Raw genomic sequence first — 18533 nt, 5'->3', positions numbered from 1 at the left:
CGTCCGCCCTTCACACAAAATCACACAATCACACAATACTTAACTGGAATGAACAACACAAGCAAATGCAAAAAATAAGGAGATCTTGAGAAAAAATATAAAAGATATATACAAGGCACAAGTGAGTAACATTAACATTATTGCACGTACATTATGGACTTACATTCATTCCCTAGCCCCTCACCCTGATCTTAACCATACAGCCTATATGCCTGAATATATAATCCTAACTTTAAAGGGTATTTTTCCATCATTTGGGGTCTAAATGACTAATAGGGACAACATATCTTCGCTTCAGCTGGCAGCCACGAAAGGGTCTGCAATGTAATCCTTGGGAGCATTTTCGCACGCCAAAGTATCAGCTGGCTGAATCAATCTTGTTCAATACTGGACCAATTCCAAAATATCTCGTTCCTATTATTCATTTAAACCCATGATTGAAGGTTGAAAAATACCAGAATTATACTTTAACTGAATTCTAATTCTAACATTAATCCTAACCTTAACCCTTAACCCAGTAACAAAATGTCCTCACAACCTGTTGTGGCTTCTGTTTCTTGGTGAGCCAGTGAGCCAGTGTGCCTGTGTGTGCCTATCCTGCCAGAGAGGTGCCCGCAGTCCCTGAGACACATCTAAGATAATAGTCCAGCTCTCCCCACCGCATATCTCACCACTATATGCAGCCTGAATCTACACTACATATGAATCATTAATTTGTCATACGTGTACCTACTAACTCTCCATCTCTCCTTCTCCCCATCGTGGTCATCGTCGTCGTCCTCCATCCTCCAGAACGTGAGATGGAGTAGCTATGCAGGCGGGGCTGTGTCTGCCATGAAGAAAGTGTTTACTCAGTGCAGCCTCACCGCCTTCTCCGCTCAGGTCAGTGTCACAAGTCAGAGGAGTCAGTGGCAGGAGTTGTCTTGGAGGCTCTAGTAGAGAGTATCTACTGGTAAACCTTTAGTCCTGCCAGGCTCTAGTAGAGAATATCTACTGGTAAACCTTTAGACCTGCCAGGCTCTAGTAGAGAGTATCTACTGGTAAACCTTTAGTCCTGCCAGGCTCTAGTAGAGAATATCTACTGGTAAACCTTTAGACCTGCCAGGCTCTAGTAGAGAGTATCTGCTGGTAAACCTTTAGTCCTGCCAGGCTCTAGTAGAGAGTATCTACTGGTAAACCTTTAGTCCTACCAGGCTCTAGTAGAGAATATCTACTGGTAAACCTTTAGTCCTGCCAGGCTCTAGTAGAGAGTATCTACTGGTAAACCTTTAGACCTGCCAGGCTCTAGTAGAGAGTATCTACTGGTAAACCTTTAGTCCTGCCAGTCTGGTAAACCTTTAGTCCTGCCAGTCTGGTAAACCTTTAGTCCTGCCAGTCTGGTAAACCTTTAGTCCTACCAGGCTCTAGTAGAGAGTATCTACTGGTAAACCTTTACACCTGCCAGGCTCTAGTAGACAGTATCTACTGGTAAACCTTTAGTCCTGCCAGTCTGGTAAACCTTTAGTCCTGCCAGTCTGGTAAACCTTTAGTCCTGCCAGTCTGGTAAACCTTTAGTCCTACCAGGCTCTAGTAGAGAGTATCTACTGGTAAACCTTTAGACCTGCCAGGCTCTAGTAGACAGTATCTACTGGTAAACCTTTAGTCCTGCCAGTCTGGTAAACCTTTAGTCCTGCCAGTCTGGTAAACCTTTAGTCCTGCCAGTCTGGTAAACCTTTAGTCCTACCAGGCTCTAGTAGAGAGTATCTACTGGTAAACCTTTAGACCTGCCAGGCTCTAGTAGAGAGTATCTACTGGTAAACCTTTAGTCCTACCAGGCTCTAGTAGAGAGTATCTACTGGTAAACCTTTAGACCTGCCAGGCTCTAGTAGAGAGTATCTACTGGTAAACCTTTAGTCCTACCAGGCTCTAGTAGAGAATATCTACTGGTAAACCTTTAGACCTGCCAGGCTCTAGTAGAGAGTATCTACTGGTAAACCTTTAGTCCTGCCAGGCTCTAGTAGAGAGTATCTACTGGTAAACCTTTAGTCCTGCCAGGCTCTAGTAGAGAGTATCTACTGGTAAACCTTTAGACCTGCCAGGCTATAGTAGAGAATATCTACTGGTAAACCTTTAGAGGGGACTAGGACTGAGCAGAATTGTATTTATTTATTTATTTTCTGGTGTCCTGGTGAGCTAGCATGCTTACCAAGGTAACTTTGTGTGTGTGTGTGTGTGTGTGTGTGTGTGTGTGTGTGTGTGTGTGTGTGTGTGTGTGTGTGTGTGTGTGTGTGTGTGTGTGTGTGTGTGTGTGTGTGTGTGTGTGTGTGTGTGTGTGTGTGTGTGTGTGTGTGTGTGTGTGTGTGTGTGTGTGTGTGTGTGTGTGTGTGTGTGTGTGTGTGTGTGTGTGTGTGTGTGTGTGTGTGCGCGCAGAAAGGGCCATGATCTTAGGAAACATGTTAAGTAAATGTGTGCATTACCTTGAGTAAATGTCAAATAAGCCTCATTGTATTCTTCTCGCTGTCTGTCTCCTCCAGACCAAACTGGCCTTGCACAAGCAGCTGACCAAGAGCCTTGGCTTCCTGCCGAGCGCCCTGACTCCACCGACCCTGTGCACGCTGGCGACCAACCCCCTGGCCCTGCGCCACCCGGGGGCAACGTTCTTCCAGAACCCCTTCCTGGGCCCTGCACTGTTCCGGCCTGCCCCGGGGCCCCTGAGGGCCACACACACGCCCTTCATCTTCTCCCCTTACTAAAGACTCGACCCCCCCCCCCCCCCCCCCCCCCCCTCCCCACCTGGGCCCTGTGAGCTTCACCCCCACCCCCCTTACCGAACCCTTCAGCCCTCCCTAACTGTGACCCCCGTGACAAGGGCCACATATAAACTATGCAGCCCGCCGGAGCCAGGAATGGAGAGAGCGAGCGAGCAAAGCACACAACCCCAGGCCCTCAGGGGGCCCTGGGGGCCAGAGAGCAGCTCCTGTTATGGAGGCTAAGGTCCCGCCTCCCCACCTCGCCTTCTGTCTGCTCCTCCTATGACGGTGACCTACAGTAAGGAGCAGAACATGCCTACAGGAAGTGACTGGTGCAGGGTCTCTTTTATAGCCATTTCATGGGTCCAACATGGTTTGGATTATTAATATTATTGTGTAATTTATCAGAGGGGAAAAAGAACATAGAGATGTTATAGATGTAATGTTTAGTGTGGTTGCCACAAAATAAGGTCCCTTTACTCTTTTAAAACTTTTTTTTTTTTTTTTTTTTTTTTACTTATTGCTTTGGCGGGGGTTTATTGAAGGGTTAGCATATTATAAAGCCATGGCAGCAGCTGAACCCGGGTCATCCTCCTGTATAAGCGGACCGGGTCGATCATCTCGCCTCGACGAACCGCCTTCAGATCCGCAAGCTCAAACCAGACACATGATCATCAGAAGCTAATTCACTGTATCATGGATATGGCAGAGAGGATCAGACACGTTCTTGACCCTCGTTTAAACTGAAGGCCTGCGTCATGAGTGTATCGTGGACCTATAGGACCATATCTTTAATGGCATTACACACAAGCATACTTCTAGGGCCCTCTCCCAAAACGCTGTTTCCCAGGGCCCTGGACTCATATGGAGATTAGATGATTAAATCCCCTCCTCCCCTCTCTCTGTTTCTCTCTGAGTCACAGCCAAACGTAGCCTTTTTGTAATTAATTTTTACCCCGCGTCCCCCAGATTAAGCACTCACTAGGGCCATGAAAAGGTCATCTTGTCAACTCGATTTTGTTTCAACTCGCAAATCTGTTTTGATGAAGATCTTCGCTCCACAGCGTAATTCATGCCATGCTGCCCGAGCACTCTGTTCTAGTCTCACTAGAGCGCAATAAATATATACATAATAACAGTAATAATAATAATAATAATAATAATAATAATAATAATAATAATAATAATAATAATAATAATAATAATAATAATAATAATGATTTATAGACCTGAACATATCACATTGTTAAATGGCATTATTTCCTTTCCCTAGTGATAGTTTTCTTCCCTTCCTCCTCCAAACCACTGTCCTCATCCCGTCCTTCATTTTCTTTGTCGTTATCTTGGCATGAGCTGATGGGGAGCAGGGAACGATAATTCCTTCTTCAGAACCAAAAACGCCGGGGAGGAAACAAGTAGATGGGTTTTGGCAGCTCGGTGAAAGAGGATTTGACCGTGTAGACGTGCGGAATGGCGGTGGGTGGCGACTGACGGCTATCAGTGTTTGATTGGCATTAAGCCCCCGACTCCGAGAAAGAACAAAACAGTGCCATGGCAACCACATTAAAAAGCACCTTAAAAAACGATTTACTTATAAAAGCAATGACTTTTCGTTGTTTTGTTTTGATGTTTATCTTTTTTTATTTATTTTCTTGCTCTAGGTGTACGTTTTTACAATCTCATGCCAATATAATTAGATATTTTGCTATCACAAAAACAATCAAGTGAGAACGACGGCGTTACATTTTGTCCACGACTCAGACAAATCCGCCACTCAAATCTCACATTTAAAGCAATACATCCAATATGTTTGTGTGTATGATCTGTTTCAATCGTGAAAGATGGCTTCACCTGATCTGAACTGCACGCTCCCTCAACAACGTGCGACGTAGGCACACGGCCACGAGCCAAACCCCCCCGCCCCCCGAACTGTCAGCGAAGTGCCGTTTGAAACGACGGGTTGTTCCGATGGAGCTGATACTTGTGATCGATATCCACACGTGTTGGGACTCTGAAGAGGCACCCCTGGGATCCATAAACAGCTGCTCTGGCACCATGGAGGGTGCTTCAGCTTAAGTCACGGTGGAATAAGAGAACTATCATAGGAATTCCGTTATAAACAATGTTATGTTAGAGATAGGTGTTATGAATACGTGTCACAAGTGCAACATCATATGTCATATTGCTGTTCATGCCTATATGTCCCAATCTCCCGCCTACACTGGATGTCCTACCAACTCCCAGTGCACCCAAAACAAGCACTTGGATGAGGTCTCATGGGGACTTGCATCATCATCGTCATCATCATCATCCTCTGCGTTTTATTAGCACCCATATCGTGTCCCACGCCACTTAAATTACAGTAAGGGAGAAACTCCTATGCATTTCTGTGGTGCAATATGTACAGTATAGTTGTCTTGTGATGCAGCAGCGCCATCTGTAGTGAAAACCCTGTAATTGCATCTAGTGCTAGTGCTTCTTACTGACCCTTTGATCCTGCTCCACCGCTCTGTTCCAGACTACCTGTCTTTTTAGGAATACCAAGCCACCGGGTCTCCTCGCCATACTGATGTGATTCTCCCCAAGACACATGACTCAGTGAAACAGCCAGCCTAATGATATTCATTGTTTGTTTGTATGTTTGTTTGTTTGTTTGTTTCTATCATTCAGTGGAAACTCTCTGAACTTACAGAACTCTAAGGAAAAATCTTTAATTAAAGAATCTAGAAAAAGCTAATTATATGTAGAAACCATAGAGTAACTATAGAGATTTTTATCGAAGTTGCTATCGTATCTGTATCATGATGAATTGCTATCTTTAGAAGAACATAGATTATGTTACTGTAGGCTATGGGACAGCATACGCCGCTGTACGGAAAGGAGAAATGCTTTGCTTGTTTTTTTTGTTTTTTTTGTTCTTTGTTCTATTTACATGGTTTTACCTACTTGTTTTTTTTTTTTTAAGTACAAGAGACAACAAAAGATATTTAAAACAAAGTGCTTGAGTAAGTTTTTTTTTCCCCTCCTTCTTCAAAGTCGAACACTGAATTAATATTACAAAATAATATGGGAAACGCCAAGGCTTTTTTGGGACTGTATCCTAACCTCTGGTTAGCCGGGCCTCTCAGGGCTCCCTGGCCCAGCCAATGGGAATAGGACCATCCATTCAGATGTATCCCTCCCTAGCTGTAGAAGGGAGTTACACTGTATGTGTATGGGTGTGGAATAAGATAAAAGCACACAGTACTGTACCACAGGGAGGACAACAGTTGGATTTTGGACAATAAAGAGCTTTTAGAATGATTTGTGTGTGTGTGTGTGTGTGTGTGTGTGTGTGTGTGTGTGTGTGTGTGTGTGTGTGTGTGTGTGTGTGTGTGTGTGTGTGTGAGAGTGCGTGTGTGAGTGCATGTTTATATTTATATTTAGTCATTTAGCTGACTCTTTTATCCAAAGTGACTTACAAGTCATCAGGAGGGGTACAACTCTGGCAGCTAAGGATAAGTAACATTATTCGTCAAACAGTGTCGAACTTGAGTGCTACAGTACAGACTAGTATTATATATATAGCAGTATAGATATATTGGCATAGTAGGGAGTAATATAGACACGGTAGATTCCTTAGTAGCAGGGTGCATAATTAAAAGATTTTTCTTTTTTTTCAGATATTAATGTGAGAGTGAGCAATAGACAGAGAAAGTGTGTGTGTGTGAGATGGAGAGAAAGTGTGTGTGTGTGTGTGTGTGTGTGTGTGTGTGTGTGTGTGTGTGTGTGTGTGTGTGTGTGTGTGTGTGTGTGTGTGTGTGTGTGAGATGGAGAGAATGTGTGTGTGTGAGATGGAGAGAAAGTGTGCGTGTGTGAGATGGAGAGAAAGTGTGTGTGTGAGATGGAGAGAAAGTGTGTGTGTGAGATGGAGAGAAAGTGTGTGTGGGATGGAGAGAAAGTGTGTGTGTGGGATGGAGAGAACGTGTGTGTGCTTTCCTCTCTTCACTAGCAGGCCCTGTGCTGGGTGCAGTGATAAATACCCATTTATCTCATTACTTTCAAGTGAATATAAATATTCATGTCTGATTACCTTCTTGACTGGCACAGCATCGCAGCAGGTGCCACTTTGATATCTGAGCAATAACAAAATGATCCATAGATGTGTGCTCACTAAGAAGAATTGCAGGTAGTGGTAGACGACGGCGAGGAACACAACGGTGAGATGAGTGGCCCGTTTACATCGAGCCTGAGTCCAATCAAGTCTCCTTTCCGATGCGTTTAAATTAGGTGCGGCTGGATGGATACAAAGGCCTCAAAGGGAAAATACAATTTCATATTTAGTGATTCTGGATTGGAAAAAGCGGCACATACCTGTGGTTGAGTGTATGATTATGAATTGTAATAGTGTGATGCCTTATCTCCACTAGCCAGGGTTTAGCCGTGTTACAACCATCAGAACACCGGGGAGGGTCCGGGCCCCCCCTATCGAGGGGTGGGGGACAGGACAGGACACCAACTGTGCGAAAGAGGGGACAGCACCGTGCACAATGTCACAATCTTGTGGGGTCACAAACCACGCGGGTGCCGTGATTCCGCCGGGGCATCGAAGAGAAATTCCCCCGCCCCCTCCATATAGTCCTCAGTCTCCATCGGATGCAATGGAGAGGCAACAGGGGAACCCCCCTCTGGTGCCAGCTGTTCCACAGAACCGAACGCCTCCGATCCTGCGTACTGAACTCCGCCCTCAGACAACCCGCCCCCTTCGCTCACCGCCGAGTGGCGGGAGAAAGCAGAGGCGGAGAGCTTGTGCCGCAAGTCGTCACCCACCAAAGAGACCGCCGGACTAGCCGGATGTCTCCCGATGCCCATATCGAAGGCCCATATCGAAAATCCCTGAATTTAAATTTACATCGGTTTGTGATAGATTATTAGTTACTGGGTATTTCAAAGTACCTCGTATTTGAAGCTAACAACTAGGGATTTCCAATGATATAAAATATGTGTATGATTATCATCATTATTATTGTTATTATTCTTCATATGTACTGCAAATCTTTTGAGTTGAACTTGAAGACACAAATGCATTTTCAACCCCTTTAGGATTAGGAAAATTATAGTGTATGGAATGTAGACAATCTTGTGGGAAATATAGAACAGCTGACGGATTATAAATATCATCTATTGTTCAAAAGTTATGAATGAAACTAAATATAAAACATTCTAATTGACCTCCAGGATTAAAAAGAAATGTTGTATTACATATTATTTATATAATCATTTAATGTGTGTGTTAAAATGTGTATTCAAACTTACCCCATTCTCTTCCTCGAGCCTTGTCTTCCTCTCTGCCAGCCTCATTTCTCAGGTTGGGGGGTGTTCTATATAGATATCTATGGGCTGGCCACCTGGAAGCGTCATCTCTGGGCGTGTGGGCTGCGGCTACCCGGTCGCGTGAATACTTTCGACAACAAATGTTTGTTTCCGCGTGCGAGTTTTGCGCTCTGATTGGCCAGGTCATGTGACATGTGCGCCAATCGTGGGACAGCAAGTTCTGCGCCTATTTCCGGGTCTAACAGCCTGCAAACTACCTGGCGTTCTATCGCCATGCTCTAAGACAAACTCTAACCTTAACCAACTTCGAAAGAGTGCCTAAGCTTAACCGTCGAAAGAAGGGCAGGCGACCTATCGCCATGCTCTAAGACAAACTCTAACCTTAACCAACTTCGAAAGAGCGCCTAAGCTTAACCAGTGTAGACACTTGCGGTCCCACGATTGGGCGTACATGTCACATGACCAGAAATTACCTGGCCAATCAGAGACGCGGAAACAAACATTTGTTGTCTAAAGTATTCAGGCTACCCGGTCACACTCATCGTCCGTTCTGGGCTGATCAAACGGAATATATTATAGAATATGAACCAGTAATGAATAAACTAATAACAGAAAATACACTATTCGAAAAATTGTTACGCTCCGTCAATGGCTTATTTCCTGGCTATTATTTTTTAGAAACATGCTTTTGGAGCTAAACATATTAAAACATCTCACAAACACTAGAAACTGTCGGAAACTGAACGAATGCTTTAATATGTCCAACAGCTACCTATAATTGATTAAAATTACTACTCACATGGCGGTCTCAAAATGCACATTCACACTATATTCCTCGGACAAATTCAGATTGTGTACCAATGCCTCTATTGGTTTCTCCAAATGCCAAACAGTGACTTTCCGACCAATCCCAGCAAGGCATCTTTGGGACTTCCGGAAAGAGAAGAACATCTTCTTAAATGGGAAGTCATTAGCTTCAAGAATCCATTGAAATTTTGTCAATCACTAATAATAGTATATCACTAATAACGACAAAGAAAATGAAGGACGGGATGAGGACAGTGGTTTGGAGGAGGAAGGGAAGAAAACTATCACTAGGGAAAGGAAATAATGCCATTTAACAATGTGATATGTTCAGGTCTATAAATTAAAGCCTCAGCCTAATCTGCATAACAACAGCGATACTCACGCTCCGGCGCTGCAAGCAGTTGCAGGGGGGCTAATGGAGACAAGGCATTAGAAACATGGACATAGAGTCTAATGGAGACACGGCATTAGAAACATGGATATAGCTAATGGAGACACGGCATTAGAAACATGGACATAGCTAATGGAGACAAGGCATTAGAAACATGGACATAGCTAATGGAGACACGGCATTAGAAACATGGACATAGCTAATGGAGACAAGGCATTAGAAACATGGACATAGCTAATGGAGACACGGCATTAGAAACATGGACATAGCCATGTTGACTTGAGCGGCAACCCGTTAAAGTGAAAGTGGCTAGCTGTTCTCAGAGCTGAGTTTCTTTATCCGATCGTGAGCTTGCAGACCTTCGATGTGTGTGTGTCCCACCTCATCTAACCCTGCAGCTGATACAGCTACTCAGCGATGTTCTTTTACCATTCGTTTAGGGAAGCAGTTTGGCTACGGCACTAACGGCAGGTCTGGCGCTTTGCCAGGAAACGCACCAGTGAAAGGAAACGGAGATAGGCTTCAACTCTGCATGACTCAAAAAGAGCTGAGATGACGTGAATCCTCCTTTATGTTCACACTCTCCTCTGCAGAAGACACCGCGGCCTCCTCTGCAATGTCTCCAGATACAGCAGAGAGATGAAAGGTTCTCAACATTGTACGAGTCCTACTGGATTATGGAACAGCTAAGCTCATCATGACTGTACTTAGCATCGTCTATGCGTTTGCCAAGACGTCCTCTACAGTATGTGTCCAAACGGGGACAGTACCGCCTGCAGTACAATGGAACCAGAGGAGCATCTGTCTCCAGACCGGTTATGTCGTAATGAACCGTAACATCCAATGGTTTGGCGATTTTGGTTTTGTTTGCTCCTGGCCTATGTCCTTGTTTATTTGAAGGTGAGCCCTTCCATGAGGCTGGACTGTGTTGTTGTTGTTGTTGTTTTCGTTGTTATTGTTGTCCTTCCCTTGTAGAAACACAGGCACACCACTCCTGATGCCAATCAAAGGAAAGCCATGCAATCCCTAACTGTAATTGAAGCCAGTTGAGGGCAGAAGGACACGACAACCTTGGCTAAACCATCGGTGACACTGGTGTATTGATAGTAGTATCTGACAGCTCTGGGTGGATGGAGTGACACCCTTATCTCAGCCACTGCTCCTTTCCTCAGTGTCTGTCAACCCCCACATTAACATGGCTTCATCGGCTTGCATGTGTGTGTGTGTGTGTGTGTGCATACTTGTGTGTGTCTTTGCAAGTGCTTCTATTTTTTTATAAAAAAAATATGTAGTGTGTGCGTGTAAAATGTGTGTGTGTGTGTGTGTGTGTGTGTGTGTGTGTGTGTGTGTGTGTGTGTGTGCGTGCGTGCGTGCGTGCGTGTGTGTGTGCGTGTGTGTGTGTGCATAGGCTATAGGCTATATACAGCATCTGCCGTATATGCATGACTGCTCATCAAGTGAGACATTACAGAAGATGATGATGATGGTATAAGTCTAATAGACTTTTTCTTTTTTATAATACCTTTTCCTTAATATTGTAAATTTGTATCACCGTGGTTTTTATGATGCAACATGAGAATTTGAACGTGGAAACAGTATTTTGATTTTGCTCTTTTCTTTAAATACTAGTTTTTCCCCCTTTATCTGTAAAGATTGGTTGGCAAGAGGGAGTGAGGGAAGGGGGGGGGGGGGGATTCGATTAGGTCGTCAGCCTCCACAGCGTCATTATTTGGTGGTTTATTGGGTTTTGGAAGTGTATCTATCGACTGGGAGCCGACAGTTTGTCAGCCTGTCATCCCGTATAATGTCAGAGGTGTCAGTCGCTTTCAACATGCTCAGCAAACAAGCGGCACACGCGTGCACACGCAGCATGTTTTAATGAGGCCTACGAGACGTGATCAAATTCACATTTTTCCACATGATTCAAGCTTCATCCAGGATTGATTCGCTCAGCGCAGCACTTTCATGCAGAATAATATGCATCAGACGCTCTTGGGCAGACGGCAGATGACATGACAGTGATCATTATGACAGAGAGGAGCCCACACAGTCACAACCTGATAGATACACTGCTGTACCTCTGGAGGGAAGTCCTGTGTAGGAGGGGCTTTTTGTCTTAGGTCCCTGAGTGCCCTCTTCAGATTGAGAAATGTAAATAAAATGTGCACTAGACATTGCTTGCATCTCTTGGCTGAAGGGGTATACCCAAAAAATATATACATAAATATTTATATAAATATATAATTGAAGGAAAAGTCTCAACAGAGCAGTGTACCAGTATTATTTGTGGGACACTCATAGGGACCAGACGGCCTGAGCAAAGATCATGTCTAGGCCCCCTCTCCCATAGGCCACACCCCTATGTAGTATGCAACTCCGAGGAACATCTGTCTACACCAGTGAGTATGACCTCATGCGGTTAATTGAATCCCTCCTTATGAACCATTTAGGTCCATATTAGGTCTGTATATATTGATTGAAAGTGCTTTATACATAAAGATGACTTGACTTGAGGATGACGTGAAATGCCTATGCTCTGAAGGGTACAATTCCTATCATGGACAAAGTGTTTAGCGTTGGGAGCTCTATTCTGTATGGGATTGCCTCTATCCAAAAGCTTGAATCACTGGCTGTTGGACTAGACTGCAATAGGAAGGTCAATAGGAGCCGCCAGGGTGGAAATAATCATCCCCATTGTAGAAATCTATCATCATCATCTATCATCCCCATTGTAGAAATCTATCTATCATCATCTATCATTCTCCATTGTAGAAATCTGGTTAGTTGTATGTGTCCCTGGATGCTCAGCTGCAGTCATAGGAGAGAGAGCTTGTTGTGTTTTTTGTTTGTTTGTTTTCCTGCCTTTCTACCTTTTTCTCCCATCCTCCAATTTAGTTGTTAATGCCAATTCCCCCCTGGTCATTCCTCTGCCCTACTGTCAGTCTGTGGAGGGTGTAGCTAACCACATGCTGTCCTACTGTCAGTCTGTGGAGGGTGTAGCTAACCACATGCTGTCCTACTGTCAGTCTGTGGAGGGTGTAGCTAATCACATGCTGCCTACTGTCAGTCTGTGGAGGGTGTAGCTAACCACATGCTGTCCTACTGTCAGTCTGTGGAGGGTGTAGCTAACCACATGCTGTCCTACTGTCAGTCTGTGGAGGGTGTAGCTAACCACATGCTGTCCTACTGTCAGTCTGTGGAGGGTGTAGCTAACCACATGCTGTCCTACTGTCAGTCTGTGGAGGGTGTAGCTAACCACATGCTGCCTACCGTCAGTCTGTGGAGGGTGTAGCTAACCACATGCTGTCCTACTGTCAGTCTGTGGAGGGTGTAGCTAACCACATGCTGTCCTACTGTCAGTCTGTGGAGGGTGTAGCTAACCACATGCTGTCCTACTGTCAGTCTGTGGAGGGTGTAGCTAACGACATGCTGTCCTACCGTCAGTCTGTGGAGGGTGTAGCTAACGACATGCTGTCCTACTGTCAGTCTGTGGAGGGTGTAGCTAACCACATGCTGTCCTACTGTCAGTCTGTGGAGGGTGTAGCTAACCACATGCTGTCCTATACTGTCAGTCTGTGGAGGGTGTAGCTAACCACATGCTGTCCTATACTGTCAGTCTGTGGAGGGTGTAGCTAACCACATGCTGTCCTACCGTCAGTCTGTGGAGGGTGTAGCTAACCACATGCTGCCTACCGTCAGTCTGGGATTCTCAAACTTTTTTATACCACAACCCCATTTTATTTAGGATCTTTTTTGGCGACCCCACATTTAATGTATTGTGTAATTTCAACATGGAATTAAGAAATATCAAAATAAAAGCACACGTTGTTGAACTTGATCACGCATATGTATTAGAAATGTGTATTACAGCACTATGTTATCAATACACATTTATAAAACAAGGCATATTTAGCCAAAATATGTTGCAAAAAATAATAATAATAATAATAATAAAAATGTAGTTGAAAAAAAAATTTACTTGCCCACTGTCACCTACATACAACCCCACTTTGTGTCGCGACCCATAGTTTGAGAGCCGCTGGTGTAGAATAACACATGCCTCCCCCGGTACATGTGGAGTTGCCAGGCGTGTCTTTTCACCTGACAGCGAGTGGTTTCACTGGGAGAACGTAAGGCGCACGTAATCCCCTCCCTACTGAACAGGCCGACCAGTAGGAGTCACTATTGCCAGGACTCATACCCCACCAGCTTCCCACCCGCGAACACTGCCAATTGTGTTCATAGGGACAACTGACCAAACCGGAGGTGCTGCGTGGTAGGCGAGTGCTTGGACTTCTACACTACCCAGCTGCCCTAAGCTTGCTGGGTTTTTGCTGTGCCAGTAAAATAGTAGTTGAAAATAGATAAAAAGGGCATTGCCTTTTTATTTTTTTTCATATTTTATTTTTTTATTATTTTTTTAAACAAACACATAAACATAAACATGACAACATAAAATTAGATATACAAGCATTAATTAACAGTGCACATCCAATGAAACTACCATTTAAATAAATGTAATATACAAGGTATACACCTAATACTTGCTATCTAATACCCTATACATATATGCTCTCGCTCGCTTCCCCCCCGGCCCCCCCCCCCCTTGGATATACCATCCATCATCATTTGCTCCTAACCAGGCACTACCATTCAAATGCTAGTTTTTATTCTCTCCACCACTTCTAACCACCTTGTAATTTTGGATTCACTGAGACCCAAAATCCTTGCTGTAGATATTTCTAGATAAATCACTTCGAGATATGTAAGAATCCAGACCTTCCGGCACATTTTTTCCGGTTGAAACCATCGTGATGCTATCAGCTTTTTAGCCACTGTGATACCAGATAAAACCAATCTCTTTAGCTGTATAGGGACTGCAAACTCGAAAACATCATTCAACAGTAATACAGAGGGGTGTACAGGTATATTCAGAGTTAAGAGATTTGATAATTGCTGGGTCACTTCTTTCCAGAATATCTTAACTGGTGGGCAATCCCAGTACATGTGCATAAATGTACCCTCATCCCCATTTGTACATAAGGAGCATCTGGAGTCTTGTTTAAGACCCATTCTGTTCAGTCTTATAGGAGTCAGGTATGTCCTATGAATATAGTTAAGATTGATTTGTTGATGGTCCGGGTTACGTGACGCAAGTCGAACATTTGCCCAGGCTTCTTGCCAATCAAAATGTATTTCCAGGTCTGGTATATCCCTCCTCCAGATTGAGTCTAGGTGGAGGATTTCATACGAGGACGTTAGTAATTGATGATAAAAATCTGATACAAAACCTCTCGATGTCTCTCTTTCATAGAAGAATTTGTGGTATCTGTGGTGTTCAATTGGTATCCTTAATGGGACACCATGAGCCTTCAAACATAACAATAACTGTGCGTAAAAATAATATGTGGAACTGGTGAGATAAAGTTTTATGTGTATTTCCTCATAACTACAAAAACCCTGTTTGTTGAAAACATCTCCTAATGTGTGTATGCCCTGCTTTTCCCATCTAGGGAATCTTATAGGTCGTTTTCCAATCAGGAGTGCATTGTTATTGAATAAGGGAGTATTATTATGCCATTTATGTGGGTTCGAATTTTTTTTTTTGTGTTTCACGCCATATCCGGATCGCATGAGTAATAATGGGGCCAAATTCCAGTTCGCATTGCTTAATTGATAATTTGGTGTATACTATGTCCTGCAGTCTATGTGGTGCTACTATATTTACTTCTAAATTTCTCCAGGATATGCTTGGGGATCAAACCAGGTTGTCAGTGGTCTTAAAGTGTACGCCTTAAAGTAGTGGAAAAAATCTGGAAATGCCATACCTCCGTCGGCTTTGTTTCTCTGTGCGGTGGATCTTTTTATACGTGGTGGTTTGTTATTCCAAATAAATTTGTATGCGAAAGAGTGTAATTTTTTCCAGTAACCATCTGGAGGGGGTAACGATAGCATTGAGCTGATGAAGTTGATTCTAGGTAAGACATCCATCTTAACTATTGAAACCCGTGCCTGTACTGAGTTTTTAAGTTTTGACCACCTGTCAAAGTCGTATTTGATTTTATTTTGGATTTCTATGTAATTGTGCTTCACCGTTTGGCTTATGGTAGGGAATACTTCAACTACCAAACATCTAAAGAGTTTAACCATTGGTATTTCTTTTTTTTTTTAACTTTGACCAGTCAGCAGGTTCATTTTGCGTTTATCGCTTTTTTTTTTTTTTTTTTTTTTTTTTGTCAAGTATGACCGACAGAAACAGGTTGAATGGGGGTATAGATGGGGGGAAAGACACTCTGAGAAAGTACGGCTTGTCCGGGAGTCGAACTCGCTACCCCAGATCCGTGACGCGCACGGTTGTCCCCGACGCCGAAATAGCGTTCGAGGTACGCGGTGAGCTACTGGAGCTCCCCAACCATTGGTATTTCTACTGGAAGGATTATATTTTTTGCAGGGGCGTTAAGTGGAAGGAAACCGACTTTGGCCAATTTATCTTAAATCCCGATAGATCGCCAAAGTCATCAATCAACTTGAGAAGATGAGGCATTGTGGTGTTAGGGTTTTGCATGAACAGTATTACGTTGTCCGCATATAAACTAATTTTGTGTTGTGTGCCCTTGATTACGATTGGTTCTATGAATTGGGATTGTCTTATATATTGTGCTAAAGGCTCTAATGATAAATCGAATAGTCCGGGACTAAGAGGGCAACCCTGTCTAGAAGAGCGTGATACCGGAAAGATTTCGGAGGTGATTATACCTGTTGTAATCATGGCCGATGGGTCTTTGTATAATACTTTAATCATATCAATGAATCCTTTTCCTAACCCCATCCTTTCTAATACTGCCCATAGATACGACCATTCCAACCTATCAAAAGCTTTCATCGCATTGCCTTTTTTTGTGACTGAATATCGTGGGGAAATCTCTATTTCTGCAGCCTTTGCAGTTTGATAGAAGAGGAGGGTCCATAAATCATTGGGACAAGTCACAAATCTATCCCTTGGTCTGCAGTATTCAGAGGGTGTATTTCATATTTTGTCGTAAATGTCTAAATGTCACATTTTTGTCAGTAAAGTCATTGAGCTACTTCATATAAGATACTGTGAGTCTTTATTTAATGTTGACAGAATAATGTATTAGACCAGGGGTTCCCAAAGTGGTGTTTACAGAGAATTATGCAGTTCTAAATCAAATCTAACAACAACAATGTTCTGAGATGGGGTTCCCTTTCTCCATTGTCTGGACATTTGTGGAGATTGCTGTGCTGTTTCATAATCAATATATGATACAAATTGAATGGTGCACTCAGTATAGGGCAAATCTCCACCAGGTGGCAGCTACCACACTATTACACTAGCACACTAGCACACTATTACACCAGCACACAATTACATTAGCACACTATTACACTAGCACACTATTACATTAGCACATTATTACACATGATTACACTAACACACTAATTACACCATTACACTAGCACACTATTACACACTATTACACTAGCACACTATTACACTAGCACACTATTACACCAGCACACTATTACACTATTACATTAGCACACTATTACACTAGCACATTATTACACACGATTACACTAACACACTAATTACACCATTACACTAGCACACTATTACACTAGCACACTATTACACTAGCACACTATTACACTAGCACATTATTACACACGATTACACTAACACACTAATTACACCATTACACTAGCACACTATTACACTAGCACACTATTACACTAGCACACTATTACACTAGCACATTATTACACACGATTACACTAACACACTAATTACACCATTACACTAGCACACTATTACACTAGCACACTATTACATACTATTACACTATCACACTAGTACATTATTACACTAGCACACTATTACACACTAGTACATTATCACACTATTACACGTTTACAATAGCACTCTATTACACATTATTATTATTACATTATTACATTACACTAGCACACTATTACACCAGCACACTATTACACCAGCACACTATTACACCAGCACACTATTACACTAGCACAGTAGTACACTAGCACATTATTACACAAGATTACACTAGCACACTAATTATACCATTACACTAGCACAATATAGTATTACACATTATTACACTAGCACACTATTACATACTATTACACTATCACACTATTACACTAGTACATTATTACATGCTATTACATTAGCACACGAATTACCCTAGCATAGTATTACACTATTACACACATTACATTATTACACAGTATTACACTATTACACACTATTTAAGTTTATTTTAGAATTCAGGTCCTTGGCCTACTGTCAGCCTATGTGTGACATTTCATCCAAATCGGCTCTGTAGTTTGTGAGATTAGCTGCAGACAGATAGAATCACACACAGACACACACACACACACACACACACACACACACACACACACACACACACACACACACACACACACACACACACACACACACACACACACACACGCACACACACGACCGAGTACATGATCTCCCCCCAGGCTTCAGTCTGGTGGAGATAATAAAGTAAATGCTCAGTTTTGTGTGAGCCAATATCAGTGCATTGACTCAATCCTAGTCATTAAAATGAACATGATTGAAATGAGATGTTTCATGGCAGTGCCCTGAGGCAAGGCAGAGGTGAACGCAGTATCATTTCACAAATGTTCCACTTGAGGTTTTCTCATTAGCTTACATTAACCTTCCCAGTCAACGTACCCATGTGGAACTAGCAGATCATTTCCTCTGCCTACACATCTCTGACCTTGTCTCAATGCTTGTTTTCACCGCCGGTTAGAGGCGAAGTACTATATTACAATGTTTGTACATTTGATTATTTTACCACCAGAAGCAAAGCGTAAAATGACCAAACCTTCCTCACTGAGGGCATAACATCATGAAACAGTTAGATGCAATTGTTTTAACATAGGAAGAAGGCTACATTACAAACCCCCAAATTAGCTGCAAAAATTTTGCAAACCAGGAAGTGGAGACTGGACCAAATGTGGAGGCACCTGGCTTACAATGCTGTTTTAAAGTAATGAATGAATGAAATAATTAATTAATAAGACATTAAAAAGGAAAATAAGACTACATTTAGAAGTGCCAGAATGGAAAATCTGCACATAAGACTAAGTACTGTTACAATATACAATATACCAATATCACAGATCGCAGCAGCAGACACTATGGAGAAGGTCGCCTATTAAAACCCACAGAATGCAACCTCCACCTCTTTAGTTCTATTCATGTTGAC

General features: G+C 42.9%; 1 protein-coding gene across 1 annotated transcript in view; it reads left to right on the top strand.

Moving 5' to 3' along the window:
• The window catches only part of znf385c (zinc finger protein 385C), a gene marked incomplete at both ends in the record, with an annotated part of 73285 nt that extends 70553 nt beyond the window's left edge, over positions 1-2732 (top strand). The window contains 2 exons of the mRNA XM_084329083.1: positions 793-882; positions 2514-2732. Of these exons, the coding sequence (XP_084185209.1) occupies positions 793-882; positions 2514-2732 (309 nt within the window). The remainder of the gene's footprint in view (positions 1-792; positions 883-2513) is intronic.
• Positions 2733-18533: the final 15801 nt, after the last annotated feature.

The sequence above is a fragment of the Notolepis coatsorum genome, assembly GCF_963971535.1.
Source record: "Notolepis coatsorum genome assembly, chromosome: 14".
In the NCBI taxonomy this organism is placed as follows: Eukaryota; Metazoa; Chordata; class Actinopteri; order Aulopiformes; family Paralepididae; genus Notolepis; species Notolepis coatsorum.
The sequence above is the reverse complement of the archived record's forward strand: the minus strand, read 5'-3'. Positions and strand labels throughout refer to the sequence as shown.